This window comes from Rhinolophus hipposideros (assembly GCF_964194185.1).
Source record: "Rhinolophus hipposideros genome assembly, chromosome: 16".
NCBI lineage: Eukaryota > Metazoa > Chordata > Mammalia > Chiroptera > Rhinolophidae > Rhinolophus > Rhinolophus hipposideros.
In genome coordinates this window covers 58,691,544-58,712,650 of record NC_138062.1, presented here as the reverse complement: position 1 = coordinate 58,712,650, position 21,107 = coordinate 58,691,544, and the positions used below count along the sequence as shown (strand labels likewise).

At 52.5% G+C, this 21,107-nt stretch overlaps 1 protein-coding gene across 2 annotated transcripts in view; it reads left to right on the top strand.

Annotated features, from left to right (window-relative positions):
• Positions 1 to 21,107, top strand: part of TJP3 (tight junction protein 3) — a 28,823-nt gene that overhangs the window by 1,377 nt on the left and 6,339 nt on the right. The window contains exons 1-14 of one of the 2 annotated variants that reach the window (XM_081077710.1): positions 5,419 to 5,622; positions 10,465 to 10,521; positions 10,637 to 10,746; positions 11,495 to 11,597; positions 11,781 to 12,132; positions 12,745 to 12,848; positions 14,564 to 14,723; positions 14,997 to 15,105; positions 17,899 to 17,957; positions 18,203 to 18,269; positions 18,486 to 18,645; positions 19,244 to 19,352; positions 19,437 to 19,674; positions 20,288 to 20,499. In XM_081077710.1, the coding sequence (XP_080933836.1) occupies positions 5,605 to 5,622; positions 10,465 to 10,521; positions 10,637 to 10,746; positions 11,495 to 11,597; positions 11,781 to 12,132; positions 12,745 to 12,848; positions 14,564 to 14,723; positions 14,997 to 15,105; positions 17,899 to 17,957; positions 18,203 to 18,269; positions 18,486 to 18,645; positions 19,244 to 19,352; positions 19,437 to 19,674; positions 20,288 to 20,499 (1,858 nt within the window). In that variant the 5' untranslated portion in view covers positions 5,419 to 5,604. Of the gene's footprint in view, positions 1 to 5,418; positions 5,623 to 10,464; positions 10,522 to 10,636; positions 10,747 to 11,494; positions 11,598 to 11,780; positions 12,133 to 12,744; positions 12,849 to 14,563; positions 14,724 to 14,996; positions 15,106 to 17,898; positions 17,958 to 18,202; positions 18,270 to 18,485; positions 18,646 to 19,243; positions 19,353 to 19,436; positions 19,675 to 20,287; positions 20,500 to 21,107 lie in introns of those variants that run through there. The other variant, XM_081077711.1, reaches the window with a different exon arrangement.

The following is a 21,107-nucleotide window of genomic DNA, read 5'->3' as shown; positions in this document are numbered from 1 at the left end:
AGTCTGTTCAAGGAAGAGTGTAAAGAAATAATACACAGACACGCGCGGGCATCAAGAATGCTGAAATGAATTTACAAATAAATGCAAAAGTGGTCAATAGCCATAGGGCGAGCGCCCACTTGCCGGGCTTCTTGGAGCGATTGTCGCCGGGGGTTGGAGGGTCATCGGGAGCGGAGGGGTCCGCGGAGTCCTAGGGATGGGCGGGGAATATTTAAAAAATCGCCAGAGGGCAATAATCTGTGGTCTCCACAAGACAAAATTCATTTGCGTTTCTATAGACAAAGTCCTTTGCAGTACCACCAGTTTCCAATCACTTACAGGGCTGTACCATAGTTCAGAGGTGATGAGCAGCACAGGTGACTTGGGAGGGTGCGCCAGAGCCTGGCATTGACCTGATGCTCAATAAATGTGCCTTGAGCGAATGCTTGGGAGTTATTGAATGTTCTTGAGCTAAAGCCACAGCTCACTCCTTATACTTTCATTGACGGGACTATTTATTGAATGTCTGCTCTCCCTGCTGGTCTGTAAATTCTACCACAGCTAGTATCCCCAATACCTAGAGCAGTGCCTGGTATGTAGTAGGCACTCAATAAATGAATAAATAGCTCGTGGGCAGCAAGAATAGAAAGGCCAGTGCTGTATATTCTAGAAGGACAGGTTCCGGGTATGGCAGGCTCAGCCACAAAGCAGACAGCGATTGTCAATGTGAGGGTCATGAGGGACCCCCATGGGAGTAGTTGGGGGGCTGGCCTGGGGCACAGGTTCGGAGGCCAGACTGAAAACAGGGACTGTAAGGAAGGCGTCAGGGGCCTGGGGGCAGGGCTCCTGCTGCTGCACAGGACAGAACCTTGATATAGACAGTTTCAGGGGGAGGGGTCCTCCTCCAGCCTAGAGACACCATATACACTTTTGTTTTTTCCCCACTGGGGTTTGTCTCCCTGCTCCTGGCCCAGAGGAAGCACAGGAGCACCCAGGCAAACCTTCCTGCGTGCCTGCTACGTGCCGGTCTCATAAACTTGTGAAACTTCTTAAGGCCACTCCTCAAAATAGTAACTGGGTCCCCATTACACAGATGGGGAAACTGAGATGAGATGGAATTCATGCCAGGCTCAGCACCCCCCCACTCCCACCCCCCCCACACAGAGATTCTTTCTAGAGAGCCAGCTTCCTCCCACCTGGGTGGGAACACCCTCTCTGGGCCCCCCCTCCAGCTGCATTCCACACTCCAAGCTTCTAGAAGGCTCTAACGCCCCTCACTTTCCCTTTCCGTCTATATCAAAGTGCTGTCACTAAATTGCTCCAGGATCCCACGTTGCCAACCCCTGGGACATTCCTCAGTCCTCACGTGCTGTTGGGGAGCCTGCCACAGCCAGAATATGCCCTTTCTCAACCCCCAGCGCCCTTCTTCTCTTCTACACCCTTTCCTCAAACCCATGACCCAGTCCAGTTATGAGGAAAGCATCAGACAAACCCAAGTGGGAGCATTCTACAGTACCCCCGACTGGTCTCCAGAAGGTGAAGTTCATGGAACAGGGGAGTAGAACCTAAGCAGACATGCTATGCTGTCTAAACGCACTGGGGGATCCTGGACGGGGTCCGGGGTCAAAAAAGGGACATTAGTAGAATCCGATTACAACCTGGAGTTTACTTAATGGTGATGTAGCAATGTTGGTTTCTTAGTTTTGACAAATATACCAAAGTCATGTACAATGTTAATATTAGGGAAAACCAGGTGAGGAGCTTATGGGGACTCTCCGAATTATGTCTACAACTTTTCTGTAAATTTTAAATGATTCCAAAATAAAACGTTAGTTTTTTTTAAAGGGACAACATCTTGCATGGCCTCCAGTTTTCGCCTCCCTGGTCCCCCACTTCTCATCCTCACCCCTCTCACTCTGTCCTCCCCCCCAGCAGCCAACAGAGGGCGCCTGTGAACGCCTGAATGAGTTCCTACCTTGGCGCCCCACAATCTGTCTTCCCCGAAGCAGCCACCAGAGGGTATCTGTGGTCGCCTGAATCAGGTCCCTCCTCTGCCTGCAGCCCTCGAGGACTCCCATCTTCCTCAGGGTAAAAGCCCAAGTCCTCCTCGCGGTCTGCACATCCCTGTAGGACCCGCCCCCGTCCCCTCCCTGCCATCCCTGCCCTCACCTCCAACCTCTCTCCTCCTCGCTCACTCTGCTCCAGCCACACGGGCCTCCTCTCTTTTCCTCCAACACGCTAATCACAGTCCTGCGCAAGGGCCTTTGCAAGTGCTGTTCACGACACCTAGAACACTTTCTCATAGACCTCCCCTTGGCTCCTCCCTCACCTCCTTCAAGTCTAATTGTTTCTCTGCCTCTCACCTAGGTCACTCCTAGTAAACTCAGTTTTCATCTCGAGTGCCACCTCCTCAGAGAAGCCCTTCCTGAGCCCCCAGCCCAGGTCATGTCTCACTGTCGCTTTTCTCAGAAGTCCACCGTGTTTCCCTGAAAATAAGACCTAGCCAGACAATCAGCTCTAATGCATCTTTTGGAGCAAAAAATAATATGAGACATGATCTTATTTTACTGTAAGACCGAGTCTTTAATACAATATACTATACTATACTATAATAAATATAATATAAATAATATATAAGACCCGGTCTTATATTAATTTTTGCTCCAAAAGACGCCTTAGAGCTGATTGTCTGGCTAGGTCTTATTTTCAGGAAAACACGGTAGGTTGTACTTTTAAACTTGTTTTGTTTTGATTCCATCATTGTCTGTCTTCCCCTGAGGATTCTGGGCTTCCTTTAGTGCAGGGACCGCCTCTCTCGTCAATCCTCTGTGTACATAGTGGGCACCCAACAGATGCTGGTGATTGAGCCAGAGTCCAGACAGGCTGCAGAGCTGCTTCAGGACATTCTTGGGTTCCGGTTCAACCTGTTAGGCCACAGATGACCTCAGCCTCCTTAAGCACAGCAAAGCAACCTTCACCAGGGAGACCCTAACCCTGGGAGTGAAGCCCCCACACTTCCACCCATGCTGGCGCTGACACTCTGGGGGACCTCAGCCCAGTCTCTGACCTCTCTGGGCCTCAGTTTCCCCATAGGCGCTCAGAAGGGGCCAAACAGGTTCATCCTGCAAACTTCCAGGATGTCACCTTCCCCTGCATTCTTCCCCCACCCCCAAGCCACACCCACACTGCCCTCTCCTGGTTGAAGTTGGCACTGCACTTTCAGGTGGGAAGTACGTCCCCATTATTTCTCCTTCATGCACTTAGTGCGTAGTAGGGGCTTGAAACATTTTTGTTGAATGAATGACTGAATGGAAAAATGAAGGCATGCATGAAGTGGAGTGATAAAAAGCAGATTTTTAATTCCTTAAAGTGATCTGGAGGTCAGAGGTCGGGAGAATGGGGGGCGCTCAAGGACAGTGCCCTTCTCCAAAGCCTGGGATTTGAGTACAGGGTCATTTTTTGGGTACTAGAAAGCCATTGAGTGTTTTGAGCAGAGCATAAAAATGTGGAGATCAGAGTGGTGGGTGGCTGGACGGAAGACCATGTGTCCTGGGCAGTTGCCCCCTTTCCAAGAGGGTTTTAGAGTGGGGTTTCTCTACCCCAGTGCTATTGACATTTGAGGTTGGTTCATTCTCTGTGGGGGGCTGTTCTTAACACTATAGGGTGTGAAGCAGCATTCCTGGCCCCCACCCACTCAGTGCCAGAAGCACCTCCAGTTGAAACAACCACAGATGTCCCCAGACATTGTCCAGTGTCCCCTGGAGGCAGAATCCCTCTACAGTGAGAAGTACTGATAGTGGAGGGTGTGGGGTCAAATAGCCAAATCCAGCTCTTTCTGGTCAGGCTTCCACTTGAACCATCTGGCCTCAGTTTTCTCAGCTGCAAACTGGGCGCCTGAATATCATGTGTAACAGTGGCTAGACTGAAGCAAACAATAAATGTGAGTCAGCAGCCTCATTACCAGAGTCAACCTATTCATTCTATAGATAGTGGTATTGAGATCAGGGGGTGTTGAGTGCAGAAATTCAGGATGTTCCCCCAGCTTCAGTCACCTGCAGGCCACCTGTTTACTAAACTTGTGTCCCAATCAGTAAGTTCTCCCACAAACCCCTGTGTGTGTGTGTGTGCCAGTGGGGAACTTACGTTTTTCCTATGATCCATTAAAAGAAACACACAGCTATTTTTAAAATGTTGGAACTTGTTCTACCTAAAATCATTTTGAGTGTCACCTGCAGATAGTTGAACATGACATTGGGAAAGGTTGAGTTGTCCTCTCCAGCCCTGAGGTTCCAAGTAGGTCCTTAGAAGAGGCTCTTGCAAAAATTTATTGCCTTGGTGGCCTTTGGGGACCCTTGAGGGGCCAATTCTGGCTGACTGGGGTCTCCAGATTAGTGTTTTGGGAAGAAGTGAGAAGTCAGCTTTGGGGGCCTCAAAGACTTTGATTATATTGTCTTTTTCATTTGTCAAACTCTTATCCAACCTTCAAAACCCCAGCTGCAATGCCTCGTCTTCCAGGAAGCCTTCCCTGATCTCCCAGTTCCCTCTCTGCCTTCATTCTTCCCACAGCATAGGGTTTCTCTCTGCATAGTCTAGGCTGGATGAGACTGGGAGGGGGTGTCTATGTCCACATCTGCCACTTCAGCTTTGTGGTGAGGTGGAGCACAAAAACAGCTGGGTGTTAGGGAGCTTTTGTTTTCTTTCTCTCTCTCTCTCTCTCTCTCTCTCTCTCTCTCTCTCTCTCTCTCTCTCTCGCAGAAAAGAATGTGGATGGAGCCACTGTCAGCTCCACCCATCCAGGTGACTTCCTCATTCACTCCCAGGTAGAGGGTTTCCTGCCCTGGTGCGTCTTTCCTAGGTCTTACCTTAGGAACCTGGGCTTCTGAGGGTGAGGCAAGGCTGAGTGATGAGAAGGAAGCCTGACCTTTACTCCCAGGAGCCTGAGGAATTTACTCTTGCCCTGCCTTCCTCCGTTGGAGGCCCAGCCCAGTGCTGGGTGTGAAGTCAGAGCCAGGCCCCAGACAGCTGTGCATGTTCTGAAAGTTCATGTTGATGGCCTCCCTGGGCCTCAGTGTCTCCTCTGTGAAATGGGATAAACCCTCCGGACATGGGGTGACTGGAGAACGACCTATGCTCCAGAGGTCTCTGGCTCTCAACTAACTTCTGATCTGTTAGGCCTCCCAACTGAACTTCAAAATGTGCTCGTTTCACGGATAGAATACCTACCGAATCGCAGCTCCGTTCCGAAAGCGGTCTATATTCCTGCCGGGTCTTTCTTGCAGCCTTGCCTGGCCAGTCTCCAGCCTCGGCCGCTGGCTAGTGCTCGGCTAGATGGAAAACCCGTTTTGGAGTTCGCACCCAGGGCCTGGATTTTGTGATGTTGGGGGCGGTGGCGGCCTCTACCGCGTCCAGAAGGCGTGTCGGGGCGAGGGCGGGGCCGATAGGGGACGCGGAGGAGGAAGGCCAGCAGGTGCAGCCCGGAGCGGAGGAGCGGGAGGGAGGAGGACGAAAGCCGGGCGCTCACTCAGCCGCGACCCTCCCAGCCTCCTCCCTCACCCCAGGGTGGGGACCGATTGACTGTTTCCAGGTCCCCCTGAGTAGGGGCGCTGGAGAGCACCGGGGTGGACCATGGCGGTGAGATTCCAGGCGAGTAAACCCGCCGAGGGAGGAAGGGGGAGGGGACCGAGCCGGGGGTGGGGCTGGGACCTGGACCCAGGACCCCTGATCACCCTTTGCCGATGTAACAGATGGGGAAACTGAGGCCCAGAGGAACGCGGCGGCTACCCTGAAGCTGTACTGCGACACGCACCCGCGCCTCTTGGCCCCAAAAGCTGCCTCCTTTACTTGGTTGACTTGGGTTCAAATCCCGGCTTTTCTGTGTAACTTCGGGCCAGTAAGCCAATTCCTCTCCGTACCTCACCAATAAAATGGGTGATCTTCATTTTAAAGAAGGATGGAGGGAAGATTCTAAGAGGAAAATGTGTTTTAAGCGCCTGGCATGTAGTAGGTGCTCAGTAAAATGTTTGCAGCTGGTTTCCAGGGCTATGCGGCCCAGTTAAGTTTGAGCATTAATGGTGAAACTGTTGGCAGTGACTTCATGTGTGGGCTGGGTGGCTTTGGTGAATGCTGCGAGGTTGCTGGAAAGGAAACCACAATTTATTGGGTGCCCACTGTATATAGAGCAGTTAACTTGCGTGACCCAGCAGAGATAGGGTTCGAGAGCCCCTTTTACAGTCGAATAAATTGGCCGGGTCGGGGTGACGGGATCCCAGTGTCTTTATTTGGGGGGACTTCGTCCTCTGAGGTGGAGTTTGAACTGACTCACATGCACTGTAACTGGGTTTCTGGATTTCAGATCCCGCCTGGAGGGGTAAACTGAGGCCGTAGGGTATACGTGACTCGCCCCAGGCCACACCACCCGAGGCTTTTAGGGCCGGGCTGTTCAGGTTCCCACCACCTTCCTCCAGGCTTCAGGAACAGCTGCCAGAATCCCTTCCCCAACTCTCGAGTATGTGTGCTACTAGCCTCCACCCCGCCATTGTTTCCGGAGATAGGGGCGGGTAGGAGGAGACAGGACCACAGCCTGGGAGCCACGTGCCTGGGGCTGTTTGGGTACAACCTGTCCCTCTGGACTCCCCTCCAGTGTTTGCGTCCAGCGTGTGGCAGGGGGCGGGGCCAAGGACCCGGTCCCGCCCCCCTGGAAGCTCACCTTGGCGGGGGCGGGGCTGAGGGGGCTAGGAACTCTGACATACCTGGTTGGGTTCCTGGCAGAACATGCGTTTTATTCCACCATTCATCCATTCCTCAAACTCTCCAGTGCCTGGACTTATGGGGAAAATGCTGGGGTCTAAGGGTCTCCATTTCTGCCCACCAGGAGCCCGCAGACTGGAGGGGTGTAGGGGAGACAGGTTGACTGGGACATCCCAAGTTCCAATAATCAGGGATGTATGTATGGGGGCATTGAGGACTCATTTTCTGGAGGAGGAGACAGTGGCACTGGGGCTGTGAAGGATGAATAGGAGTTTGCCAGGTAGTACAGCATGTGCAAAGGCCTGGAAAGTAGGGCCCAGGTGCTGTGGATGGCCATCACCAGAGTACCCAGAAAGACAGCCCAGGAGGAAAGATCAAACATTCCCAAACTGATGATTGAACAGTATAATTTAAGGTGTTTTGGGATGCTGTGATTAAAACATAATAAATAAAACAGGGAGGAGTGAAAGGGTGTCAGGGAAGATCTGCTAACCAGGAAGGCCCCCTGAGGAGGTCGCATTTGATCTGAGACCCAAGTGGCAGTGACCAATCCTGGGAGTGTGTCCCAGGCATAAGGGATAGACAGGGCAAAGGTTTTGGAGGTGAACTGAGCTGAGGTGGGCTGGGGGGCTGGGTTTGACTCCATGGCCGTGGGGGAGCCCTGAAGGCCTCCAGTATCCTTGAAAGTGAACCTACACAACCTGGGACAGGCCCGGGTCACATGCACCTATTTCTCGGGGGGCTCTTGTTCCCTGGGGGCTGTTTCTTAAAATAAGGCCAAGAAATCAAACTTCTGGGGGGACGTTTAACAACGCGAAGTATAAAATCAAAACTTGGAAAAAGATCAGGGATTCGAAGCAGCAGAGACTCTCTCAGAAGCTTGTCACCATGAGTTCCACAGCCACAGGACATGAATTCTGTCAACAACCACGTGAGCTTAGAGGGGACCTGAGCCTCGGATGAGACCGCAGCCCCAAAAGATCCTTGGTTTTAGCCCGTGAGACCCTGAGCAGAGAATCCAGCTAAGCCATGCCTAAACCTCTGACACTGGGAGATAATAAATGGGTGTTGTTTAAAAAAAAAAAAAAAAAGTAAAAAGATTCTGTTTTGAAAAACAAGTTCAGAGTTAAAAAAAAGAAGGATGCTGTGTCCCAGTGGTTAAGAGCTAGGGTGTGGGACAGGCTGCCCAGGTTACTGCTGTTCTCTGTGACCTCAGGCATGTTACTGAACTCTCGGCCTCCCTTTCCTTCCTTGTCAGGTAGGAAGAATAGTGATACCACTTTCTAAGGTCATTCAGGATGAAATGAATGGTACACTGACGGCACTCCCTGGCAGCCAGCACTGAATGGTGTTGCTCATTAAAACGATGTAGAGAAAGGCCATTATTATGACTTCTCACAACAACTGCCTCTTCATGAGGCTCGAGGCTCACTCTGACTCCATGCCCTATTCCCACACCTCAGCCCTGCGTGATGGAGGCAGGGGTGGGGGTACCCATTTTGCAGATAAGGAAGCTGAGGCTGGGAGAGCCAGCAGCACAGCTAGCAAAGGGCAAACGGGTTTGAGTTTTGGTTGTGAGCACTGACCTGCTCCCGGCTAACTGCAGGGCCAGAGTGAGGCAGTGCCCTGGCCCTGCCCTAGTCTTTGTTTTCCTCTCCTCCACCCCCTTCCCCATCTAGGAGCCTGGAAGACTGATCTCCTGGGAACCTATAAGAAAAGGCACTGGAATGTGCCCATGGAGGGGTCTTGGGCCAACAAGATTATCCCTACTGCTCTTTGCCAATCTGTGGAAACAGGCTGGGGAGAGGAGCCATTTTTACAAGGCCCCAGGGAGCAGGCCAGCCTGGCAGAAGATAAGGGATGTGTGGAAGCTGGCTTCTGGGTGGACTCCATGACCCTCCTTCTCCCAGGGTGTCCTGGTCTGGGGCCTCACACTCCTACATCTGTGTTCTCATCTATAGCATATGCATGAAAATAACAGAATCCATACCCCGCATCCCCACCGTCCCTTAGCTCTGTTGTCTTGGCACGTGATTTTTTTTTTTTAAGATTTTATTGGGGAAGGGGAACAGGACTTTATTGGGGAACAATGTGTACTTCCAGGACTTTTTTCCAAGTCAAGTTGTTGTCCTTTCAATCTTAGTTGTGGAGGGCGCAGCTCAGCTCCAGGTCCAGTTGCTGTTGCTAGTTGCAGGGGGCGCAGCCCACCATCCCTTGCAGGAGTCGAACCGGCAACCTTGTGGTTGAGTGGACGAGCTCCAACCAGCTGAGCCATCCGGGAGCTCAGCGGCAGCTCAGCTCAAGGTGCCATGTTCGATCTTTAGTTGCAGGGGCCACTGCCCACCATCCGTTGCGGGACTCAAGGAATCGAACTGGCAGCCTTGTGGTTGAGAGCCCATGCTCTGACCAACTGAGCCATCCGGGAGGCAGCTCAGCTCAAGGTGCCGTGTTCAATCTGAGTTGCAGGGGTCGGAGCCCACCATCCCTTGCGGGACTCAAGGAGTTGAACCGGTAACCTTGTGGTTGAGAGCCCAGTGGCCCATGTGGGAATCTAACTGGCAGCCTTTGGAGTTAGGAGCATAGAGCTCCAAACGCCTGAGCCACAGGGCCGGCCCCTTGGCATGTGATTTTAACCTCTCTGTGCCTCGGTTTCCCCGACTGTAATATAGGATAAGAGAATGCTCCCTTCAATGAGTGGATTAAATGAGATGGCAAAGTGCCAGGAACAACGGAAGCACTTCATTCATTCATTCATTCATTCATTCATTCATTCCTTCATTCCTTCATTCAATCAATAGTTATTGAATTTCTGCTGTGATCCTGGCATTCAGGACTCCATTGTGAACAAGACAAAAATCTCTGCTCTCTGGAGCTGATATTCTAGAGGGGTAGATGGGACAGTGAACAGATAAAAATAAATCTAGGGACTGTCAAGGAGTCACAAGTTCTATGAAATAGGATAGTGTATCAGGGAAAGGCATAGAAGGTGGTCTTTTGTGGGGCAGGAGGGGTTACAGTTCTAAACAGGGTGGTTGGGAGGCCTCACCAAGGAGGTGACATTTAAGCTGAGACCTCAAGGAGATGAGGGAAGGAGTGAGGTGGACATTTGTAAGAAGAGAGCTCTAGGTGGCGGGAACAGCATGTGCAATGGCCCTAGGACAGGACTGTGCTTGGAGTTGTTGGAAGAACCGCAAGGAGGCCCTTGTGGCTGGAGCAGAGTGAGCTCCCTATGCCTGGCAGGCCTGGTTAGATACCCTTCACCCCCACCAGGAACTAAGCCAGACCTTCCAGAGGGAAAGGAACCAAGACCTCACCTTTACTCTATTCCCAATACAATCTGGTTCACTTAACCTAGGGTTTCTCAGATTTGGTGCTATCAACATTTGAGGCTGGACCATTTCCCATGGGGGGGCCGTCCTGGGCTCTACAGGGGTGTTGAGCAGCATGCTTGGCCTTCATATATTCTATGCCAGGAGTATCCCCAGTTGTGACAACCACTAATGTCTCCAGACATTGCTGAATGTTCTTTGAAGAGAAGAATCATTTCCAGTTGAAAACCCGACTCAAATCCATTTTGCAGATGAAAACATTGAGGTCTCAAGAGTGGCAGCAACTTGCCCACAGACTTAAACCATGAGAGTATCAGAATGGGGTTCCCCGCCACGGGTGGGGACGCCCAAATTCTCCGATAGATGTGCCGTGATCTCACACCCATCTTTCCTGTTCCCCTCCTGCTAGGTGTTGGACATGGAGGAGCTGACCATCTGGGAACAGCACACGGCCACCCTCTGCAAGGTGAGGCCCCCCCCACCTCTGAGTGGGTGCCGAAGGGAATGGCAGTTTGGTCCCATGGGAGAACCTGCATCCCGGAGGGAAACAAAAGCTCATCCTGTCTCTGACCCCCCTTCAGGACCCCCGTCGGGGCTTCGGCATTGCAATCTCTGGCGGCCGAGACCGGCCCAGCGGTTCTGTGGTTGTGTCTGATGTGGTGCCTGGAGGGCCGGCTGAGGGCAGGTTGCAGTGAGTATCAAGGCAGCCATGGTCCGGAAATGGGGAGGGCACATCGAAAGGAGGGATCTGTGTGGGCCAAAGCGAGGAGGCTGAAAAGTGCCTGGCGCCTCCCACTCTGTCAACACAAGCCTTGGAGCTGGCAGCAGGAAAGTCAGCGATTTGGCCCCCACTCTCCCTGAGGCACTTCCTGGTCCTGGCTGCAGTTTCCGGGATCCTAGTGGCCCCAAGGCACTCCTGGACTGAAAAGTCCTAGAAACCTCTTTTTGGCCAGAGGGAAGGAAGACCAGTGTTCTGAGTCCATGGGGGTTCAGAGGGAGGTTCCTGAAAGATATGTGGAAGAGTGGTTCCAGGATCCAAGTGGCCGATGGGGGTGTGGCTCAGCCCAGAATCGAGGACCAGTTTCAGAGAGAGAAAGAATATGAAACATGGATGGGGAGAGAGGGAGGGAGAAAAGCAGGAAGGGGTGGAGCTGAGAGAAAAAAGTAGGGGGTATAGACACGCCAGTTGTAATCACAGCTTCCCTTCTATGTTGCATTATGTTATTATAGTGGGTCCTACGAGCAGCCTCCTTTTGCAGATGAGGGAACTGAGGCCCAGAAGGATAAAAGTCTTCATGAGCCGGGGGTCACCAGTGAATTAGACCAGGGGGTACCTGTCCCAAAGGTGGGTGCTGGGGAGGTGCCAGCGGTCCTCACGGCAGGCCTGAAGAGAGGGGCTCCCGGGCAAGGCCTTCCTGAGACCTGTCCTCCTGCCTCAGGACAGGGGACCAGATCGTCATGGTGAACGGGGTGTCCATGGAGAACGTCAATTCCACCTTCGCCATTCAGATCCTGAAGACCTGCGCCAAGATGGCCAACATCGTGAGTGGGTGCTGGGTGGGAGGGCAACTTCTGCCCCCGGCTGAGACCCACTGGTCCTGCGGCCCACAGGTCGTATGAGTGTAAGCAAGAGAGATCTTGTTCCCATGTCACCGCTTGGACAGCTAGGGCCACCCAGTGGATGGGAGAGAACCTTGAGCTGGTCGTCCCTTCATCCCCCAACAGACAGTGAAACGTCCCCGGAAAATCCAGCTGCCTGCCACCAAGGCCAGCCCCCATGGCCCAGGACACCAAGACTCAGATGAGGAGGATGGGCTCTGGAGGCTCGAGGAGGCTGAGCATGGCCGGGGCTATGAGGGTGACACATCCAGTGGCTCCGGCCACTCCTTGAGTGAGCGTTCTCACCGGCCTAGGGCAGGCCGCCGGAGCTGGGCCAGCAGCCATGGGCGCAGAAGCCCGGGCGGCAGCTCCCAGGCCAACGGGCTGGCCCTGGTGTCCGGCTTCAAGCGGCTGCCACGGCAGGACGTGCACATGAGGCCAACTAAGTCGGTGCTGGTACGGAGGAGGGAAAGCGAAGGTGAGGCCGCCAGCGGGCGTGCGGTGGCAGCGGGACTTGGGGTCCCCACAAAGGGGCAGCGGTGGATGCCCTGACATGCGGTCCCATATGGTGTGTGGTTGGCAGGATAATGGCCCCAAAGACGTCCCCATCCTAGTCCCAGGACCTGTGGATATGTCAGCTCATGTGGCAAACGGGACTTTGCAGATGGATTAAGTTAAAGAAATGAGATGGGGACGACCCTGGATTCCCCCGGGGGCCCAGTGTCATCACAGGGTCCTCATAAGAGGGAGGTGGGAGGCTCACAGTCAGAAATGGAAGGGGCTGCGCTGCTGGCTGTGACGATGGAGGAGGGGCCACGAGCCAGGACGCGGTGCCTCTAGAAGCTGGAAAAGGCGGGAAACGGTTCTCCCTGGGCCTCCATGCACTGACCTCAGAATCCCTTGGTGACAGTGTGTGTCCTATCAGGCTGTCAGTGTGACTGGGAGGGAGCCAAGCCTGACCCCTCCCTCTCCCTGTGGGACAATGACTCTGATAGCAGCAGGGCCAAGGGCAGATGAGAAGGCTGAACTCCAAGCGGATCTGGCAGCCCAGACCCCAGGCCCTGCCTCAGTTTCACTCATTTTCCCACAGAGTTCGGGGTCAAACTGGGCAGTCAAATCTTCATCAAGCACATCACAGATTCAGGCCTGGCTGCCCGGAACCAGGGGCTACAGGAAGGAGACCTCATCCTACAGGTGAGCTGAGACTTCCTGTCAGGGGCAGGACAGGAAGACTGAGGCCAAAGGAGGTCAGTGTGATCAAGTTATAGGTCAAAGTCAGCAGAGCTGGCGCTGAACCATTATCCCTAAAAGGGGGTGGGTAATCCCGTTCCACACAGACACCATGCAGAAGACAAGGGGAAATTGTCTTCTGCATGGTTGCCAATTTCCAAAAGTTTGGAAATAGCTTTCCCCTTTTCCCCTCCATCTGCTGCTAATTTACTGCCAAATGTCGGTTTCTAGTATCCCCTTTGGGTCTGTTTCTAATGTCAGAATCACGTGGCCAGCTGGCTACAGCTCTGATTCCCAGACCTGCCCTAGGTGGTTGTGGTTGGTGCTAATGGGAGTCCAGGCTTAGCGGAGCAGGTCTGCCTTAAGAGCTGGTTTCTTTCTAGATTCCGCTCCAGAAAATCTGTTTCTAGTTATTCCTAGTGTTTGATTTCCAAATCATCTCCAGTTGACTGCTTCTAGAGTCTCCTCAGAGTTATCTGTTTCTAGTGAACCAGAGGAATTGTCTGTTTCTTGTGGCTTTGGGTCGACACTAGAGGCATAGTTTGGTGAGGGACTAGAACTCACAATCCCCAGGTTTACTGAAAACAGACACTCCCGAGCGCGAATGTTAGAAAGGGATTCCTGGTGTAAGTGGAGATGACGTAAATTATTCCCAGGAATTGTTTCTAATCCACCTCTAGAGTCTGTTTCTAGCATCTTTAAGTAGCTCTCCCTCTCTTCCAATCTCCCTCTCTTCCAATTAGACTCATTTCTTTTTTCTTTTTTTTTACAGGACTTTATTGGGGGAACAGTGTGTACTTCCAGGACTGTTTTCCAAGTCAAGTTGTTGTCCTTTCAATCTTAGTTGTGGAGGGTGTCGTTCAGCTTCAAGTTGTTGTCCTTTCAGTCTTAGTTGTGGAGGGCGGAGCTCAGCTCCAGGTCCAGTTGCTGTTGCTAGTTGTAAGGGGCGCAGCCCACCATCCCTTGCGGGATTCGAACTGGCAACCTTGTGGTTGAGAGCTGGCACTCCAACCAACTGAGCCATTCGGGAGGCAGCTCAGCTCAAGGTGCCATGTTCAATCTGAGTTGCAGGGGGCAGAGCCCACCATCCCTTGCGGGACTTGAGTTGAACTGGCAACTGTGGTTGAGAGCCCAGTGGCCCATGTGGGAATCGAACCGGCAGCCTTCAGAGTTAGGAGCATGGAGCTCCAACTGCCTGAGCCACCGGGACAGCCCAATTAGACTCATTTCTAATACCATGTTTCCCCGAAAATAAGACCGGGTCTTATATGAATTTTTGCTCCAAAAGACGCATTAGGGCTTATCTTCAGGGGATGTCATCCTGAAAAATCATGTTAGGGCTTATCTTCCGGTTAGGTCTTATTGTCGGGGAAACACTGTATTTGTTCCTAGTGTCTCATGAGAAATTTCCTCTTCTAGGGAGATGGGCGAGTCAGCCTGTTTCTAATTTTCCCTTAGTGTTCCCTCCTTAGAAAATTGCCTGTTTCTAGAATTCTTGTGGAAGTCAATTCTTAGTGTAGTCTCCTCTCCTAGCAGGAATCCAGTTCTATCATTTTCTCTTGGGAATGTCTGTTTTCAGTAACCCCTGGGGACTGTGTTTCTAGCCCCCCAACCAAACTGTCCAGTATCCCCTATCTCTCACTAACGCACGTCCTTTCTTCCTTCTTGGTCGCTTTTAGATCAATGGGGTATCTAGCAAGGATCTGTCGCTGAGCGACACGCGGCAGCTGATCGAGAAGTCGGAAGGGAAGCTGACTCTGCTCGTGCTCAGGGACCACAGGCAGTTCCTGGTGAACATCCCGCCGGCCGTCAGCGACAGCGACAGCTCCCTCCTGGAGGGTGAGGAGCCAGCCGGCAGGCCCTGGGGGGCGGTGAGTGGAGAGCAAGGAGTACGAGGCACGGCCAAGCAGGAATCGGTGAGCCTGTCCCTAAGAGGCTCAGAGAGGGACAGAAACGTGCTCGAGGCCACATAGCAAGTCAGGGTTAGAGTTACTTGTCTGAGCCTGACGCTGGTCTAGGCCCCTTTGCTTAAAGGGACCTTGATGTTCTCTGTGAAATGGGTCTAATCTGGAACGCGTAACCATGGTTGATGGGATGCCCTCTCCCCTGCAGACATCTCAGACCTCGGCTCAGAGCTGTCTCAGGCACCACCATCCCATGTCCCACCACCACCCCAGCACAGGCAGCGGAGTCCTGATGACAACCGCACCAACTCTCCTGCGTATGTAACCCCATTGGCCAGAATGGTTGAGCAGAAGGGGAAAATGGGCATACCTTTTCTACTTGGGGGTAGGCTTGAGGGTGCAGTCCTGGCAGCCTGCCTGGAAGAGGCCTCCGCTATCCACCCACAGTCTTTCTTGACCCTGGTATGTGGCTTTCAGTTCTTGGGTACTGGGAGAACCAGATATAGATCAACTTAAAGCAGAAGGGATGGAATTTTATAATGCATCCTATTAATAGAAGACTTCAAAATGCATAAACCCTTTGACTCAGCAAGGCCCTTTTAGGGATTTCTCTTGGGGGCAAAATAGCCAGGGATGTATGTGGGGACTGGAAGATGTTGGTTCATTATAATGATGTTTAATTTATGAAAGGGAAAAATGGGCAACTACCTTGTATTGGTCTCTTGTGGCTGCTGTAACAAAGTGCCACAAACTGGGTGGCTTAGGACAACAGAAATTCATTCTCTCAGTTTTGGAGGCCAGAAATTCCAAATCAGCATGTGTGGCAGGGTTGTGCTCCCTCTGAAAGCTCCAGAGAAGAATCTGTTCCATGCCTCTCTCCTAGCTTTCGGTGGCCGGCATTCCTTGGATCCTAGACGGCCGTCTCTTCCCTATGTGTCTTCACACTGTGTGTGTCTGTGTGTCCAAAACTTCCTGTTTTATAAGGACACTAGTCATGTTGGGTTAGGGGCCCCAGTGTGACCTCTTCTTGACTAATTACATTTACAACAACCCTATTTCCAAATGCCATCACATTCTGAAATACTGGAGGTTAGGACTTCAACAGATAAATTTTTGAGGGGACACAATTCAGTGCCTAAAAAACATAAACGTTTAATACTTGGAGTTTATTTAGATAATGGGCACCTCACTTTAGCTTTCAGCACCCTGTGAAGTGTGTGTGTGGGGGGCTGTATCTGTTACCTATGTCTGCGTAACAAATCAGCCCCAAACCTGGAAGCTCAAAACAACGGTAAATACTTATTATCTCCCATCATTTCTGAGAGTCAGGAATCAGGGGGCTGCTTCGCTGAGTGGTTATGATTCGCAATCTCATGAAGTCACAGTCAAAGTCACAGCGGGGACATTGTCTAGGGCTGTAGGCTTTGGGGGGTGGGTAATCCTGTTCCAAGCTTACTCCCCTGGCTGTTGGCAGGAGGACTCAGCTCGTCACCAGGTGGGCCTATCCTTACGGTTCCCCAGAGTGAATGATCTAAGAGCATATGCAGGTGAGGGATGATCTGAGATGGAAGCCACAGTCCTTTTCACAATCTAGTCTCAGACGTGTCAAACTTTCAGGCCCACTGGATTCCTTTGGTCACACAGGCCAACCCTGGTTCAATGTGGGAGGGGTACTAACGAGGGCCATAACTACCAGGAGGTGGGGGTCACTGAGCGCCATTTCAGAGGCCAGAGGAGGGCCCACCCAGGGCCCCAACTCTTAGTCCACTGTTGCCTTGTTAGGGGGCTAATTAACAAAGACAAAAGGAGACGATGCATGTGTGTGCTTAGCCCATCGCGAATGTTCACTAAGTGAGTTTCTCTTCTACTGATAACTATGATCCTTATCCTATATCCTTGCTCGGGAATACTAGACAGCCACGAAAAAGGATGTCTTGGAGAGTATATTTGAAAGACCAGGGAAAAATGCACTTGGCATCATGTGGGGTGAATGAACCAGATGGCAGAATGACACAGGGTGGCATTTCTCAAAGGGTTTTGAGGGACTCTTGCGTGATCTTACTGGGCATTGCATTTGCATAAAGAAGGGTCTCTGGACAGAAGGATCCAAGTAGCTTGACGGGTTTCTCTGATGCGTATTCCTTACTCTGCTTATCTGTTCCAAGAGGCATGGGGTGGGGAATGTGGTATTTTCCCATGTCTTTCCCCACCCCCCACACACTCAGCACTGGGGTTTCACAGGATGAAAGTCGGAAACGCTAACATATGGCCCATCTAGATTTAAGTACATATTTCCCTACACGTTTATTTGAAAGCGCAGGCTGGTTTGCAGGGGGCTTTCTTTTCTTCATGTTGTTTACCTCTTAGCTTCGGCTTCTATAACAGAGTACCACAGTCTGGGGAGCTGACACAACAATTATTTCTCATAGTTTGTAGGCCGGGAGTCCACATCAGGGTGCCAGCATGGTCAGGTTCTGGTGAGGTTCTGTTTGGGAAACTGAGGCCCAGAGGAGGTGGGGGGCGTCTCCCAGGGACTCCCAGTTTCCTCTCTGCCCTTTCTGGCCTGACCATCCTCTGCCTCCCCTGCCAGGTTCTTCCTGGCCTGCAGATGCAGATGGCTCCCTTCTAGCTGTGCCCTCACCTGGTGGAAAGAGTGATCTCTGGTGTGTCCTTATGAGGACACTAAGCCCATCACAGGACCCCACCCTCGTGACCTCATCTAAATCGAGTCACCTCCCAAAGGCCCCACCTCCTAACACTATTCCATTGTGGGTTAGGGCTTCTGCATATGAATTTGCAGGGGACGTAAACATTCAGTCCATAGCAATCTCTAAAACTTTTCACTAATATTCAAACAATAAAATGACTATTTGTCCCAGGCTCATTTACTTCATCTTGACCTAGCCTTCACTGAAGCCTTGACCAGACTCAGCCACGCCCAGGGTGGGGAGGGGGAAACTGAGGCTTGGAAGGGGAGAGCAATGAACTTGTGATCACACGGCTACAGAAGGGCAGAACCAAGATTTGAATCTGAGTCCAGATAAATGAAAATTCTAAAAAGCATACCTCAACATCCACTCCCATCTCACCCCAAACCTGTCCCCTTCCAGGGAGAGCTCTCAGCTTCGGCGGGAAAGTTCAGTGGATTCCAGAACTGTCTCGGAACCAGGTGAGCAGAGGGTGGGTGGGTGGCGAGTCTGAGCACCCCTCCTCCGATTGTTCTGATTCCGGCTAGTGAGGTTTTGCCAGGCAGAGTAGGAGAGGTTGAACTGGGCCTAAAAATCAGGGATGGTTCCCTGGGAGGGAATGAGGGTTGGGTGACGGCATTTCATGGGGCAGGGACACTCTATAGCGAAGGTTTGCAGTCTGGACCAGCCAATGTGCTTGGGAAATGGACTAGCTGTTCCCTTTCAGACACCCCCAGGCAAAGCAGCTATGACATCTACAGGGTACCCAGCAGTCAGAGCATGGAGGACCGTGGGTATGTGCCCCAGAAAAAATCCTACCAACTCGAGACTCCCACATCCCTTCCCAGTCACCATATTCCCGCCTTCCCGCACCAGTTTGTTGATGGGACCGCCACAGGTCCCATGGGAGTGTTTGGGAACCTGAGGCCCAGAGGGGGTAGGGCTCTCCCAAAGATACCCATTCCCCTCTCCGCCCACTCCAGCCTGAACCGCCTCTGCCTCCCCTGCAGATACAGCCCTGACTCACGGGTGGTCCGCTTCTGCAAGAGCACCACCAGCATTGGGCTGCGGCTAGCCGGAGGCAATGACGTGGGCATCTTTGTGTCAGGGGTACAGGCGGGCAGCCCAGCTGAGGAACAGGGCATCCAGGAAGGAGACCAGATTCTGCAGGTGACATGGAGGTGTCTGTTAGTGGGCATGTTGGTGTGCTGGGTGACACTCAGTCTGTTACAGCTTGTGTAGTTCTCCCCTGGGTCCGCTGGGAGTGGGTGTGACCCACTGTCTGTGTCCATATATTGTTGTCCCTGTCATGACCCTGAGAGCAGGTGTCTGTGACCCACTGTCTGTATCTGTTTGTTGTTGACCTTGTCATGACCTTGAGAACAAGTGTTGTCTGTGACCCACTGTCCATGTCTATATGTCATTGTCCTTGTCACAACACTGTGACTATGTCTTGACTCTGGAGTGTGACAAAATTCGCACCAGTGTCATGATCTTGTCACTGCTGTGACCCCCATTTGCATGCCTTGATGCTGACAACCCATTGTGCCTCGGTGATTCGTGTGCTGATCACAGTTCCCATGGCCCAGGTTCTGGATCAGGACCTTAATGTGTTTGTGATGCCCAGGCTGATCCTCCAGTCAGAAAGCTGTCCCCAATTGCTGGGGTCCTTGGCAGCAGCTCTGGCAGCAGTTGGGGGTAGGACGTCCAGAGCGAGAGCTGGGATCTCGTGCCCGGAACTTCGTCCATCCCACACCCTTCCTTGCAGGTGAACAACATGCCCTTCCGGAACCTGACTCGCGAGGAGGCTGTGCAGGTCCTCCTGGGGCTGCCACTGGGCAAGGAGGTGGAGCTGGTGACGCAGCGAAAGCAGGACAGTGAGTGTGGAGGGAGTGGGCTGTGTGTGGCCCAGTGGTGAGGCTCATTCCCAGCAACCTCATGGAGCCTCCACCTGTCCACAGTCTTCCGGAAAATGGTGCAGTCCCGCGTGGGTGACTCCTTCTACATCCGCACACACTTTGAGCTGGAGCCCAGCCCGCCCTATGGCCTGGGCTTCACCCGCGGCGACGTCTTCCATGTGCTGGACACGCTGTACCCGGGCCCAGGGCAGAGCCAAGCCCGTGAAGGCCACTGGCTGGCGGTGCGCATGGGTCGTGACCTCCGGAAGCAGGAGCGCGGCATCATCCCCAACCAGAGGAGGTGGGGACCTCTCCCCACCCTCAGCCTCGCCGCCCCCCTCAGTATCAGTTTCCCCGCAATGTTACTTCCTAACGGTGTTGATGGTTCAAGCCGAGGAGACATGTAAAAAGCTCGGGGCAGTATAGTCAGCACTTGTATGGGTTTCCCAGGTCACCTTAAGTCACCACAAACTTAGTGGCTTCACACCACGCACGTTTATTCTCTCACATTCTGGAGGTCAGAAGTCCAAAATGAACCTTCTGGGGCTAAACCCAGACGTGGGCATAGCCAGTCCTTCCAGAGGCCCCGGGAGAACCGTTTCTGGCCTTTTCCAGCTTCTAGAGGCACCGCGTCCCTGGCTCGTGGCCCCTCCTCCATCGTCACAGCCAGCAGAGCAGCCTCTTCCATCTCTGACTCTGAGCCTCCCGCCTCCCTCTTATGAGGACCCTGTGATGACACTGGGCCCCCCAGGGAATCCAGGGTCACCCCCATCTCAGGGCCTTGACTTAATCCCACCTGCGAAGTCCCTTTACCATGTGAGGTGACATGTCCACAGGTCCTGGGATGAGGACGGGATGCCTTTGGGGCTGTTATTGCGCTGATCCCAGTGCTCAGTAATCTCCCTTCTCCCCAGGGCGGAGCAGCTGGCCAGTCTGGAGGCTGCCCAGCGGGCCGTGGGGGCTGGGCCTGGCGCCTCAGCGGGCTCCAGCCGGCGGGCTGAGTTCTGGCGGCTGCGGGGTCTTCGTCAGGGAGCCAAGAAGACCACCCATCGGAGCCGTGAGGATCTGTCGGAACTGACCAGGCAGGGTCACTACCCGCCGTATGAACGCGTGGTGCTGCGAGAAGGTGGGACCCAGGCTGGAGGGGCCGCGGAGCCTCAAATAAGAGTATTAGGAAACTGTAGTGCAGCCATCGGAAGCCACAATGCTCGCCTCTCTCTTTCCACCAAAAATATGCACTTTTGGTTATTTTAGGGCACTGGAAAGGGCTTCAGTCCTTAAAACTAATTCCTATTTCCAATAGAAATAGATGAGCCACATATATACAATTGGTAAAAAGAAATGGTTGAAAATAATTTTACTAATTTATTTTTAACATGCTATATCCAAAATATTATTTCAAGAAATAATCCATATAAAATGTTTCATATAAAAATTATTAATGAGCTATTTCAAATCTTTTGTTTTGTACTAAGTCTTAGAGATCTGGTGTGCGTTTTGACTTGGCACATCTTGGTTTAGATGAGCCACGCGTGGCCAGTGGCTACTGCACTGGACAGCACAGCGAGAGGGGTTACTCAGTTAGTGGGTGCTGCTCCTTTGAGGCTGTCTGCTTGAGGTAGACAGATGCCCTTAAAAATACCTGCCTGCTGTGAACAGGTGTTCAGACCTAAACGTGTCCCTGTAATGTCCACAGCAGCATATTCATAACAGCCAAAAGGTGGGAACAACCCA